Genomic DNA, 14,819 nt, shown 5'->3' on the forward strand with positions numbered 1-14,819 from the left:
TAATTTGTGGCAGCAGGAGTTATTTCCCAAGAGGTAGATGAGGATAAAAAAGAGACATGCATAAAGCAGTGACATTTAGACCAGCTTATAAATCTAGCTGCCAATATCTCCCCATCGCACCTGCCCACTTCATCCCCTACCCTCAGGTCTGAAAAGCCACTAAAATGATGCGTTGAAGAATTTTGGAAGGAAAAACACGGAGTAATTCTATTGCAACGTTTTTTATTAAGTTAAAGATCCCATAGGCAACTGAATGCATGGGAACGAACAGGGTTGTTGTTGTTTTACACAGAGGCTGTGCCTACGGAAAGTTAGTAATGAGTAAGTGGCACACTTTTTAATGCAGCCCCATGTATACATTGCATTAAAGCTGCCCACCATAAAATCCACTTCGATATAAATTTATGTAATGCATACAAACGTAATACTTTCACTCCATAAACTTAAAAACATCCACGGGAATTCCTTTCTTTTGCTTTGCTGTCGATGTCCTCTTTAAACGGACGTTGTTTTAAACTCTGCAGTCTTTCGTTTTCTTCACCGGGGCTTCCCATCGTATTGCTCTCTGTCTTCGAAACCGTTGCGTTATTATTGTGCTTTTTAAATTCTTTTTAAGAACCTTTGGCAAGCACTTTTTGGAACTTGAGTTTCCTTACAGTGCAACTGGTCCTATTCGGATAACCTGAGAGGTATGCTTCCTTAATTTTTTTTTTGACATAATATACACAAAAATACATAGTGTGATCACTCTATTCCAACTCCTTGAGTAAGTGCTATGGAGGTGAAGGCCTTCTATTGGTACGATATGCTGGATCAGCCACTTTGAAATCACAAGCTCCTACATGGTAGGAAAAGACTGGAGGGGGAAAAAAAACTACATGGGAAACACCTGGTTTTATAATGCTTTGAGTCCCATCAATGACAGCAATTGGGGAAGGTAAAGGACACGGTGGCTCAGGGGCCAGGACGTTGAGCTTGTTGATCGAAAGGTCAGCAGCTCAGCGGTTCGAATCCCTAGTGCTGCCGTGTAACAGGGTGAGCTCCCGTTTCTTGTCCCAGCTTCTGCCAACCTAGCAGTTTTGAAAGCATGTAAAAATGCAAGTAGAAAAAATAGGGACCACCTTTGGTGGGAAGGGAACAGCGTTCCGTGCGCCTTTGGCGTTGAGTCATGCCGGCCACATGACCACGGAGACATCTTCGGACAGCGCTGGCTCTTCAGCTTTGAAATGGAGATGAGCACCGCCCCCTAGAGTCGGCAACGACTAGCATGTATGTGCGAGGGGAACCTTTACCTTTACCTTTAAAGGAGATATGCCTTTGTACCCAGGGGAAGCATAGCAACAAATATTGCTTAACATAGTGTAAGCCGCCCTAAGTCTATGGAGAAGGGCGGGGTATAAATGTAAATAAATAAAAAAAAAAACCAAATATGGATGGTTGCTAGGCAGGCCAGATAAGAGTAGCGGAACGCTATAGTAGGGTTGAATGAAATTGCATGCTCTTCAGAGGACAGGAATTCAATGCCCCTCCCCCCCCAATGGCACCGATGTCTAAAATCTGTATCCACTTTGGGGAAAAACAGTCCTTCCGTTTCTCTCACAAAAGGCACAACATAGACTTTACAAATGTACGTAATATTCGGTTAACCTTGTCACGGGGGGTGGGCTACAGATTAGAGCAGGGGTGTCAAACTCGATGTCATTGAGGGCCGTGTCAGGGTTGTGTTTGACCTCAAGGGGCCAGGATGGGCGTGGCCAGGGTAGATATGGCCAGCGTGACATCACTAGTGTCGGGCGGGGGCCTGTGGTGGCCTGAGCACTCTGCCAGTGAAAAACGGACTCCTGAGCTCCGTTTTCAGCTGGAACGGCCTCCTGCAATCTTCTGCCAGCAAAAACGGAGCTTGGGGGCTGCACGTGGCCCCTGCAAGCTCTGTTTTCGGCTGGTATAGCCTCCTGCAGCCCTCTGCCAGTGAAAACGGAGCTTGGGAGGGCCGCACATGGCCCATGTGAGCTTCATTTTTGCTGGCAGAGGCACTGCAGGCCAATCCTTCGCTGTTTCCAGGGCGGGCCCGCGGGCCAGATCTAAGCACCCCGCAGGCCATATCTGGCCCCTGGGCCTTGAGTTTGACACCCCTAGATTAGTGTCACCGAGTGTCATCCTTCGGCATATTGGGAAAGATTCCAAGCACAGTTCAAGGGACAAAAGCATGGACCTTCTGGATGCATTTGGCAATTTTGAACCTTGTCAATGCACCCAGGGCACTGACAAAACCAGAAGGGGACGACAAAGCAGAATTGGCATTCTCTGCAATGAAGACAAATAGGTTAAATTATTCTTTTACAACTGTTTACGCCAGGAGTCAATGCAGATGCAATTGTAGCAGCACCTTAAATTTGAAGATAACGCCTGCTCGGTCAGACACTGGGGTTAAGAATATGGCTCTACACCCACCAACTATTTACTTGCAGCAAACCTGAAATGTACAGTCAGAGCAGTGTTTCTCAACCTTGGTGGCTTGAAGATGAATGGACTTCAACTCCCAGAATTCCCTTCAATTCTAGGAATTGAAGTCCACGCTTCTTCAAGCTGTCAAAGATGAGAAGTCCCGATTCAGGTGTCAAGAGATACCGAGCAGGTCTTGCTTGAAAATTGGAGCTCATCCTCCTCCATTATTTTTATACAACTAGAGTAGTCAGGCTTGAAAATACTGGCCACGGATCACGCTCTCAGCTATAAGCAACACTGTTATAATGTTTTTAACTTGTTTCATGCAGGGAAATTTGTATACTTCAAAATCATGTTGCCTAGTAAAAAGTAACCTCAAGCACCAAGACAAATTCCTTGTGTGTCCAATCACACTTGGCCAATAAAAAATTCTATTCTATTCTCAAGTTCACAGGCTGTTCTTAGAAAAGCTTCCTTAGAAAGTTTACAGAACAAACCTAGTCCTGGCAAACCTCTTTTTAATTCAAACGGCTGTGAATTATTGTCATTCCCAGTCTGAAAGGCTTCTCAAACAGTCTATCAGGGGAGTGTTTACAAACACCCACCTTATCTCCCTTGGAATGCTGCCAAAGAATTAACTGCCAAATGCAGGGCAAGGCCAAACTTAGCACAGAGTCAAACACAGCTTTTACCAACCAGATGAACTAATTGCTTCCTGCAAAAGCTCATGCCCCGTTCACTTCTCTTTTATGTCTTATGGGAGGGGCCAATCATCTCCAAGCCTTACTCCCAAGTCGACCCTGTTTCCTTAATTGATCCTGTCGCCTGGCAGCTCTGTACATGCGCACACTGGGAACAGGCTCATGCTGTTCTTCTGCCTCACTGATGTCAGACTCCAGAGACTCCAGAGGCAGCGAAGATGGCCTTGGCCCCCTCTCTGCCTCAGAGAGAGCCCTCATCCAAGCCTTCCCCAGATTTCAGGACTGGCCCATGTTCCTTCCCAGCCTCCTACCAGCTCTGCTAGCCGCTGGCGGGCCATAACACAGGCCAGTCAGGAAGAATATAGATGATAGATTAAAAAAATGTATGTTGAAAGTTAGGCTGGCTAGGCGTGGCCAACTCTTTTTTTTTTAACTTTTTAAAGCATTTTTTTACTACCGGTTCGGGTGAATAGGTAGTAAAAAAATGCTTTAAAAAAGTTTAAAAAAAAGCTTCCAATGATCACAGCTGTGCCGCACGATTGTCAGAACCTTTTTAAAAACTTTTTTAAAGCATTTTTTTTTACTACCGGTTCAGGCAATGAGGTAGTAAAAAAATGCTTTAAAAAAGTTTTTAAAAAGGTTCCGATGATCGTGTGGCACAGCTGTGATTGTCAGAACCTTTTTTTTTTTTTTACTTTTTAAGTAAAACCTGAACTGGTAGTTTTTATCACTATCGGTTTGCCCGAACCGGAGCGAGCTGGTAGCATTTCACCCCTGATTTATACTCCTTGCAGACAGCTGATTATTTGCATTCTTTTAGAGAGTTGTTGAGGCCACTTGCAAGTTTATCTGTGTCCTCAGGATCGCCTGAGTAGTGCAAATGTGGAGTCTTCTTGGAACTGTTGAAAGGACTGTGTTGTAGGACAGAAAAAAACTGCCTATCTTCAGTCTACAATACCGTTCTTTCAACAGTTCCAAGGAGGCTCCACACAATTTGCATTACACAGGTGACCCTGAGGACATATATAAACCTCCAAGTGGCCTCAACGACTCTCCATAAGAATGCAAATAACCAGCTGTCTGCAAGGACTATAAATCCTTCCATTCTCCACCATCCAGTCAGAGCTGAAGAAACTTCTTGGATGAGAAGCGAAACGTCTTCAAAGAAGAGCAAGGAAGTCCAGTTGCCTCTGGAAAAAAACACCTTCGGCATAACCATGACCTGGATGACTGAGAATCTCCATAGACACTAATGTGATGAGTTTATCTTGCTCTCCCAAGATAAACCATGGAGATTACTAATTCAGGGACATGAGGTCTAATCTCAAGGCGGTAAAACTGCAATGATGGAACGGGCTTAAGTCCTTGGCTACTCGGGGAGCAGAATCCACCAGAAAACATTTCTACTTGTGTTTCAAGTAGATACATAAAATTCAAAACATAAAAGAGGATTTACACAATACACACAGTGAGAGACGAAATCCACATTTTTGCATAAACCTTGTTAATCTCTGAAGCTATGCGAAGAGGCTCTCAAAAGACTGACTTAACTTTAAATAAAGAAGTTGGCAGGGATTATTCTCTCAATGTGAGATGTCCAAACATGATATCAAGAAGCGTTTTTTGATTTCTGGTCCCGTTTGCAAAGAAATACGTGGTAGTCCATGATGCTTGAACGGAAGGGGAGAAAAATCTTGAATCAGTTGTATCCTCCACAGGAGCAGATTTTGGGGGAGGGGGAAAAAATCCTTCCTCCAATCATTTTTCTCTTTCAAAACCTGTCCATCTGGAATCTCTTTGGTTTGCAAACACGCATCTATTATGAAATTCAAGAGGCCCACAATCTTCCGGCATTAATTGGCACCCTCGGCCAAGTGGGAAGTGTTGAAGCAAGTCGCTGAACCAATTGTGGCATTCTCTAAAAGCAAAGTTGTGGGGCAGATAATCTCTTTCACACTCACGTAGGTGCCAGCTATGAAACCGAACACGCCAAGGGAGGCTATGGAAACGTCTTTGAAGATCACCCATCTGTTTAGCTTCTCCTTGTAGAAGGTGAGGATTTCAATCAACGGAGGCATGATCAAAGCCAAAGTACTACTACTTACGGCGCCAACCAGCGAGATCACGATGTCCAGACGGGGGATGGATATCGCTATAGCACCTGGAAAAAGAAAGAAAGAAGAGAGAGAGAGAGGGAGGGAGGGAGAGGGAGAGGGAGAGGGAGAGGAAGAAGGAGAGACAATCCAAAAGGGAAAGTTCATTATTGCTTAAGGAACATGGTTTCTTGTGACAGCAGCAAGAATACTCTATGTATGGGCTGGGAAGTGGCTCAACAGACTAATGCAATCTGTTATTAACACACAGCTGCCTGCAATTACAATTACTGAAGGCTCGAGTCCCACCAGGCCCAAGGTTGACTCAGCCTTCCATCCTTTATAAGGTAGGTAAAATGAGAACCCAGATTGTTGGGGGGGCAATAAGTTTTTGTTTTGTTTTTTGTTTACATTTATATCCCGCCCTTCTCCGAAGACTCAGGGCGGCTTACAGTGTATAAGGTAATAGTCTCATTCTATTTGTATATTTTTTTTACAAAGTCAACTTATTGCCCCCCCCAACAATCTGGGTCCTCATTTTACCTACCTTATAAAGGATGGAAGGCTGAGTCAACCTTGGGCCGGGCTTGAACCTGCAGTAATTGCAGGCTACTGTGTTCTAATAACAGGCTTCTTAACAGCCTGAGCTATCCCGGCCTTTGTATATAAATATACAAATAGGATGAGACTATTGCCTTACATAATGTAAGCCGCCCTGAGTCTTCGGAGAAGGGCGGGATATAAATTCAAATTAAAATTTAAAAAAAAATAAATGTACAAAAATGGAAGGATATTGTGAATCCCACAGTGGACGGACGGCTGCAAAAGTTGGTGGAGTTAGGAGAGATGATTCAATGGACTGCCTTGATTAAAGGAAAGAACTGATTCTATTTCAAATTAAATAGAATTTAAATAATGTCCAATTCTCGTTTTATTTCAGTTTGGAAAATCAGTTTTGGACTCGGTGCTTGAGGTGGGGGGAAAAAAATGAAACTTTGATTTTGAGTTTTGCTAATTAGACAGGTTTGTTTTTATAGAAACGGATAGTAAATATTATTATGTAAAAGTAAAAAAAAATAAATGAGGTTGTACGTTTTTGGCTTATTCTACTGCACCAAAAAAAGGCAGAAGTTAATGCTGGTATAGCATAGGGTAGTGATGGCTAACCTTTTTCTCGTCGGGTGCCAAAAGCGCGTGCGTGCCATCGCGCACATGTGCTGGTACCCATAATGCAAGGGGCCCCCCAGTGCATGCATACATGACCCCCCATGCTTCCCTCGCCCCTCCTGTGCATGCACACATAACCACCACCCCCGCCCCCGTTTTGTGCCTAACAGGCCCCTCTGCAGCCTCTGGGACCAAAAAAACGGGCCGTGGGGGTGGGGGGAACCACACACACTCCCCCACCCCATGCATGCACACATGACCTCCTCCTTTCCCCTGTGCATGCGCGTATGACCCCCACGCATGCACATACATCTCCCGCATGCATCCCGCGCATCTCAAAAATCAGCTGTCCAGCAGGAGGCACACGTCCATGCGTGGTGGAGCTGAGCTGGGCGACGGCTCACGTGCCTGAAGAGAGGGCTCTGGCACGCATGCCATAGGTTCGCCATCATGGGCATAGGGTATCCTGCTTGAGCAGGGGGTTGGACTAGAAGACCTCCAAGGTCCCTTTCAACTCTGCTTTTCTGTTATTCTTTCCTTTTCCTTTTCCATTTGACTCTACACTTTTTCCTCTTCCCTTTCTCATTCCCTGTTTTCCTATGATTCTCATTTTGCTTTGTATTTTTGATAAACTAATACAAATTTGTAAGAAGAATAGAATAGAATAGAATTTTTATTGGCCAAGTGTGATTGGACACACAAGGAATTTGTCTTGGTGCATATGCTCTCAGTGTACATAAAAGAAAAGATACGTTCATCAAGGTACAACATTTACAACACAATTGATGGTCAATATATCAATATAAATCATAAGGATTGCCAGCAACAAGTTATATTGCCAGCAACAAATTATAAGAAGGAAGAAATATGAAGCGAAATAGACATCTCCGAATGAGTTTTGACATCCCAGGCTGGAGATGTTTGAAGATCTGAAAAAGAAAAGCCAATTTGGTTTTAAGAGATGGACACACCTCTCCCTTCAATAACTAAAACGAAATTAATCTCTCCAAAGGAAAGTGGGGCCAGGCTAAATCTTAAATAGCAGAAGAATAAGCAAAGCACCCAAAGGCAAAAATGTTTCACGCAATCTTCCTGGGTCTCTTCACCTTGCTGAGCTAGAAGTTGTAGTTCCATTGCTTTAAAACTTGAACAACTTTAAAAGTTCTAGAACTAATCCTAATAAGAAAAGGAGTCAAAGCATTACAGGTAGTCCTTAACTTACAACAGTTCGTTTAGTGAGTGTCTGAAGCAGGGGTGGGTTCTACTATTAGAACTGCAGAAAAAATAATTGCTACCAACCTGCCTTCCATTGAGGACCTGTATACTGCACGAATCAAGAAGAGGGCCGTGAAAATATTTGCAGATCCCTCGCATCCTGGACATAAACTGTTTCAACTCCTACCCTCAAAACGACGCTATAGAGCACTGCACACCAGAACAACTAGACACAAGAACAGTTTTTTCCGAAGGCCATCACTCTGCTAAACAAATAATTCCATCAACACTGTCAGACTATTTACTGAATCTACACTACTATTAATCGTTCCATAGTTCCCATTACCAATCTCTTTCCACTTATGACTGTATGACTATAACTTGTTGCTGGCAATCCTTATGATTTATATTGATATATTGACCATCAATTGTGTTGTAAATGTCGTACCTTGATGAACGTATCTTTTCTGCACCAAGACAAATTCCTTGTGTGTCCAATCACACTTGGCCAATAAAATTCTATTCTATTCTATTCTATTCTACTTATCTTTACTATCGGTTCGCAACGAGAGCGCACGTGTGCATGCGCAGAAAACCCTTGACGATGTCGGGGCGGGTGGGCGGAGCCTCCTGCTGGTTTTACTACCGGTTCTATAGAACCGGACAGAACCGGGAGCAACCCACCATTGGTCTGAAGTTACAATGGCACTGAAAACAGTTCCTTATGACTGTGTTTTTTTACGACCGTTGTAGCATTGTTCACATGATCAAAATTAGGACACTTGATAATTGACATATATTTGTGATGGCTGCAATGTCCCAAGGTCATGCGACCTCCTTTTGCGACCTTCCGACAAGAAAAATCCATTGGGAAGTCAGACTCGCCTAATAACCGTGTTACTAGTTTAACAAGTGCAGTGATTCACTTTAAGAACTGTGGCAAGAAAGCTTGTTAACTGGAACTCCGCAACTGCCATAGGTATGAGTTGGTTACCAAGTATCTGAAGTTTTATTAATTTTCTGTTGTTTACTTTTGTTTTGCCAAGTGTCTGGATTTTGAACACATGACCATGGGGATGCAGCAACGGTCATAAGTATGAAAAACGGTCCCTTATTTTATTATTTATTTATTTATTTATTTATTAAATTTTTATACCGCCCTTCTCCCGAAGGACTCGGGGCGGTGTACAGCCAGAGATAAGACACAGAATATATACAGTTAAAACCAACAATTAAAACGTAACAAATTGCAAAAGGCTGATTATTTAAGAATTTGAATTTAAAATTTTAAAAATATCAATAAAACCCCAAATGAAAATCAAAACTATTATGCCAGTCCCGCTTGAATAAATAAGTGTGTTTTTTTAGCTCACGACGTTAAACATTTTAATGTTTAACGTTTAATTACCGTATTTTTCGGAGTATAAGATGCACCTTTTTTCCCCCAAAAAAGAGGGTGAAAATCTGGTTGCGTCTCATACTCCGAATGTAGCCCCGTCCAGCTTCTCAAACAAAGGTTTCAGAGGCTGAAAAAAGCATCAGAAACAAAACTTCAGAAAAGAAGCCCCCAAACAGAGCTTCAGAGGCTTTTTTTCTGAAGCTGTTTCAGAGGCTTTCAGAGGCAGAAAAAAAAGCAAAAAAAATAAAATAAAGCAAGGCACAGAGCTCACAACCAAGGAACCTGTTGCTAAAATTCACCTCTGGAACAGCTGATAGGGGGTATTCCGAGAGGCCGATCCACCTGCAATCAGCTTTTTTCTTATTTTCTTCCCCAAAAACCAGTGGTGGGATTCAATAATAATAATAATAATAATAATAATAATAATAATAATAATAATAATAATAATAATAATAATAATAATAATAATAATAATAATAATAATAATAATAATAATATTAATAATATTATTTATAGACCGCCCTTCTCCCAAAGGACTCAGGGCGGTGTACAGCCACAAATAAAATACAGAAAGAAAACAACAATACAAAACTAAAAACAACCCTTAAAAAACCTATTTAATTTGGCTACTTATAGATAGAAATATTCCCCCTAAAATTTACTAAAAAATTTAAAACCCATAAATCAATTTAATAATATAAAATTTAAGCGAGTCCAGCAAGACGAAATAAGTAGGTTTTAAGTTCGCGGCGGAAGGTCCTAAGGTCAGGTATTTGTCGGAGTCCAGGGGGAAGCTCGTTTCATAGGGTAGGAGCCCCCACAGAGAAGGCCCTCCCCCTGGGGGCCGCCAGCCGACATTGCTTGGCTGACGGCACCCTGAGGAGCCCCTCTCTGTGAGAGCACACCGGTCGTTGGGAGATAGACGTTAAATAATTTAACAACCAGTTCTCTGCCCTAATGATTTCTTCCAACAACCAGTCCACCAAACTGCTCAGAAAGTTAACAACCGGTTCCCCCGAAGTGGTGCAAACTGGCTGAATCCCACCACTGCCAAAAACTAAGGTACGTCTTATACTCCGGTGCGTCTTATACTCCAAAAAATATGGTACATTTCCCCCCCAAGTGCTCTTAATTTTGAACAATCACCAAACAAATGGTTGTACATCAAGGGCTGCTGTTTCATGGGACAGAGAGAGAGGAAAAAATTGCTTGCTTAAGTGGGTCATTAAGACCTAGCATACCGTGAGAATCCAGAGACTTATTTCTGGGCCAAAATCAAGCCTCAAACCTAGCCTTTCCTCTGGTGGCTCAGACTGCTAAGACAGTCTGTTATTAACAGCAGCTGCTTGCAATTACTGTAGGTTCAAGTCCCACCAGGCCCAAGGTTGACTCAGCCTTCCATCCTTTATAAGGTAGGTAAAATGAGGACCCAGATTGTTGGGGGCAATAAATTGACTTTGTATATAATATACAAATGGATGAAGACTATTGCTTGACATAGTGTAAGCCGCCCTGAGTCTTCGGAGAAGGGCGGGATATAAATGCAAATAAAAACAAAACAAAACACACTGTTCTGACCCAGCTCCCCAAATACGACAAACCCCCTGAAATTAACTCAATAATTCCTTTATTAGGAGCGCCAGCAGACCCAGCAAAAAGCTAACAAGTCTGTATGGCAGGGAGATGAATAGTTGTCTGCCACATCTATTCATCTCTGCCCCCTGCCTTTTATCCCTAGAGCTAGGGTGGGGCTTCGCTAACAGCAGTGACTATTCCGTCCCAAGGACCGGCCCATAGATTTCCACTGCTCTCCTCTCCTCTCCTCTGCCTTCTGTGCATCTGTGTGTCAGGCACACGACCCAGCTTTCCCTCCTCTTCCTCATCAGTCAGCTCCAGACCTGGGGGCTGTTGAGTCTCCATCTGAGGGCTGATGGATGGCCCAAGCTCTGCCTCTGTCACTCTCTCTGCCAGCTCCATTCCCCCTTCCCCCTTGGAGCTCTCAGGTTGCCTTGATGCTGACCCTGACTCCCACATCTCCTCCTCATCTGATTTGGCTGCTGGAGGGACCGGTGGCCAACATGCCACAACACACAGTTTAATTTTAGAACATACCATAACCTTTCAGATATGTGCATTGTGGACACAGAATAAAAGTTAATTCTCACTTCTACCTCCTTGCAAAAATATGAGGTTTCTCAAGCCACTCCATCTCTTGAATTTTTACATTTGCACCCCTAGGAAGATAAAATAGGTGTGAAAAGGAAGTGGGAAAAGAACCCATCTTCCTCCAAGCAGATTGCTCTTTTTTAAAAAAAAAAATTAATTTCCCTGAAATAATAACAAAAAAAGGAGACTGGATAATGACCAAAAGAGACTTGTTAAAAATGAGATAAACATTTTTATCCCTTTTTTTATAAAAAAACATTATTCAAAACACTAAAATACAAACTCCCAAAAATATATATAAAAACAAAACATAATTAAACAAAACTACAGGTAGTCCTCGACTTATGACCACAATTGAACCCAAAATTTCGGTGGTTGAGACATTGGTTAAGTGAGTTTTGCCCCAGTTTATGACCTTTCTTGTCACCGTTGTTAAGTGAATCACTGCAGTTGTTAAATTAGTAACGCGGTTGTTAAGCGAATCTGGCTTCCCCACTGACTTTGCTTGTCAGAAGTTCGCAAAAGGGGATCACGTGACCCTGGGACACTGCAACCGTCATAAATGTGAGTCAGTTGCCAAGCGTCTGAAGTTTTGATCATGTGACCACGAGGACGCTGCAATGGTTGTAAGTGTGAAAAACAGTCATAGGTCAGTTTTTTTCAGTGCAACTTTGAATGGCCACTAAATCACCTGTATAAGTTGAGGACTATCTGTACACAAAAAAGAGTGTATGAAATGAAGAAACAAAACAGACATGTTCATAAATTGTCCCCCCTCGTTGAATACTGATATACTGTACTTCAAAGATAATAACTCCTCCCCGCTTGCAAAGCAGGTGCACAGTTTATAAATTTTAAGAACAACATTTACCCAACCCAGTTAGCCTGACATCTGTCTACTGTATGGAAACATAAAGGTAAAGGTAAAAGTTCCCCTCGCAAATACATGCTAGTCGTTCCCGACTCTAGGGGGCGGTGCTTGTCTCCGTTTCAAAGCCAAAGAGCCAGCGCTGTCCGAAGACGTCGCTATGGTCATGTGGCTGGCATGACTCAACGCCAAAGGCACACGGAGCGCTGTTCCCTTCCCACCAAAGGTAGTCCCTATTTTTCTACTTGCGTTTTTTACGTGCTTTCGAACTGCTAGGTTGGCAGAAGCTGGGACAAGTAATGGAAGCTCACCCCGTTACGCGGCACTAGGGATTTGAACCGCTAAACTGCTAACCTTTCGATCAACAGGCTCTCAGCATCTTAGCCACTGAGCCACCACGTCCTGCATGTTAACTATATTAACTTTGGAAACATCGTTAACAGGTAAAACCAACAACTAAATTAAACTTCAAAAGTTATCAATATTTATTGTATTTCATATGCAGAAAGTCCACAACAGCTTCCGTAAGTGACCACAGTCATTGTCTCTGGTCTATTCAAGATCAAATATCCTTAACTGATTCTTCATAATGAGGCTTTTCCTTAAATTAATCAGGATCTTTCCTAACAACTGGATTTTATTCCAATTGTAATTTTGTATTCCATAGATTGCCCTTTTGCTGTCTTAAGAATTAAAAGTGAAAAATTTGTTGATCCATGTAATAAAATCAGAAAGCATGAATCGATTTTTTCAAAAAAATCCCAAGCCAAATTGACAGTCAATCTAAAAACCAACAAAACAGGGCAAAATATTTGTAGGGAAAGCTCTGAGATTTCAGCTCAATGCAACTAAAAAAAATATCACTTTTTTTCCCTTCAACATGGAAGGTGGGAAATGGATTGGCATTCATAGAAATTTCATGGAAAGATTTAGGATGTAAAAAGTCTGACACCTTCTGTGAATATAATTTAATGAAACAGGAAATAGGGGGAAAAGTGCAATTGAAACCCATAAACATTAAATGCTGGGTGAGAGGTAGAATTATGTATATAAAAGATAAAGAAGTTTCTCCAGATTTTATTTCGCTAGCCGTTACTGACTCTTGCGGGTGGTGCTCATCTGTTTCAAGGCCACTGAGCCAGCGCTGTCCGAAGACATTTCTGTGGTCATGAGACCAGCATGACATACTGGAACGCTGTTACCTTCCCACCAACGTGGTACCTATTTATCTACTCGCATTTGCATGCTTTCAAACTGCTAAGTTGGCAGGGGCTGGAGTGAGGACAGGAGCTCACCCCATCAAGGGGAGCTCAGGTCTCAAACCTGGGCTGCCGGGTTTCCAGCCGACAAGCCTAGCATCCTAACTGCTGAGTCACCACACCGCCCCCTCCCTAGAATTATCCGTAGTCATTAAAGATTCTAAATCATTCAATTTGATCACGGTCCTTTTTCTAATCATTCAATCTCCTTTAAGTCATGGGATACTTACTCTTGGGGATCTCCGTCAAAAATGAGACAAAATGTTAATCGATAGGCCAACACAACAAAAGCTTCAAGGACTCGCAATTAAAGGTAACTCCAGTCTACTGAATGGAGCTGAAGCACCTAAACTCCGAGTCTGAAATATGTTTGTATTAAATAGCAAAAATGTAGTTAATGAATATATGTGGAAAGCTGCAGCACCCGAGAAGGAGACATTTATTTCAATGTAACTTAAGTGGATGTGGTGAGTGGAATCATTAAACATCAGTTTGTGACTATAATAGACTTCCTTCCATTATCCTCAAGCATTTACAATTAAGCTAGATTAGTCATTAACTATATTGAATTAATATATATATATGAAATGCATGCTGATTATGGAAATAGGGAATTAGTTCTTCGATGATTTATAAGTTCCTGAAATGTAATGACTACAAATGATCAAAAATGTATCCAGACCCACTTATCTAAAAAGGATAACAAACACATAATCCACAGTACTGAGGAATTCTCTTTTAAATGTTCTTTTAAAGAGAATGTTTTTTGCTCCTATGATGTTAGGGCTGAGGGAATATTCCATCATCTTTATGTCAATGCAAATAACTATTGCCATCTCTATCAAGGTAGCTCTCCAAACATGATGGAACTATAATTCTTAAAATTCTTGCGCCCCCATGTGCTGGGAAATCTGGGAGATATAGTCCCGAGCAGGGGTGAAATGCTCCCAGTTCGGACCGGATCACCCAATCTGGTAGCGATGGTGGCGGGTGGTTCAGAGAACTGGTAGCAAAAATCCCTTCTCCTCCCGCCCATGCCCAGCTGAGCTGCGCGATCATCAGAGGCTCTTTTTTTTTACTTTTTTCTTCGGCCAAAGAAAAAATGCTTTTAAAAGTAAAAAAAAAGCCTCTGATGATTGCGCGACTCAGCTAGGATCATCAGAACTTTTTAAAAGCATTTTTTCTTTGGCCGAAATGCTTTTAAAGGGTTCTGGCGATCAGGCAGCTCAGCTGGGATCATCAGAACCCATTAAAAGCATTTTTTCTACAACCTGTTCTGCCAAAGAGAAAAAATGCTTTTAAAAGGCTCCACTGGCGATCCCAAATGAGTTGCCTGATCATCAGAGGCTTTTAAAAGCATTTTTTCTACAACCTCTTCAGCTGAAGAAAAAATGCTTTTAAAAGTAAAAAAAAAGTTGGCCACGCCCACCCAGTCACATTACACACACCCCACCAAGCCACGCCCACAGAACCGGTAATAACAAATTTTACATTTCACCCCTGGTC

At 42.2% G+C, this 14,819-nt stretch overlaps 1 protein-coding gene across 3 annotated transcripts in view; it reads right to left on the minus strand.

The window, feature by feature from the left end:
* Positions 1 to 205: 205 nt before the first annotated feature.
* The window catches only part of SLC36A4 (solute carrier family 36 member 4), a 77,376-nt gene continuing 62,762 nt past the window's right edge, over positions 206 to 14,819 (minus strand). For all 3 annotated transcript variants that reach the window (XM_058185851.1, XM_058185849.1, XM_058185850.1), the window contains one exon: positions 206 to 5,307. In XM_058185851.1, coding sequence (XP_058041834.1) covers positions 5,000 to 5,307 — 308 coding nt within the window. In that variant the 3' untranslated portion in view covers positions 206 to 4,999. The remainder of the gene's footprint in view (positions 5,308 to 14,819) is intronic.

The sequence above is a fragment of the Ahaetulla prasina genome, chromosome 5, assembly GCF_028640845.1.
Source record: "Ahaetulla prasina isolate Xishuangbanna chromosome 5, ASM2864084v1, whole genome shotgun sequence".
Classification (NCBI taxonomy): Eukaryota; Metazoa; Chordata; class Lepidosauria; order Squamata; family Colubridae; genus Ahaetulla; species Ahaetulla prasina.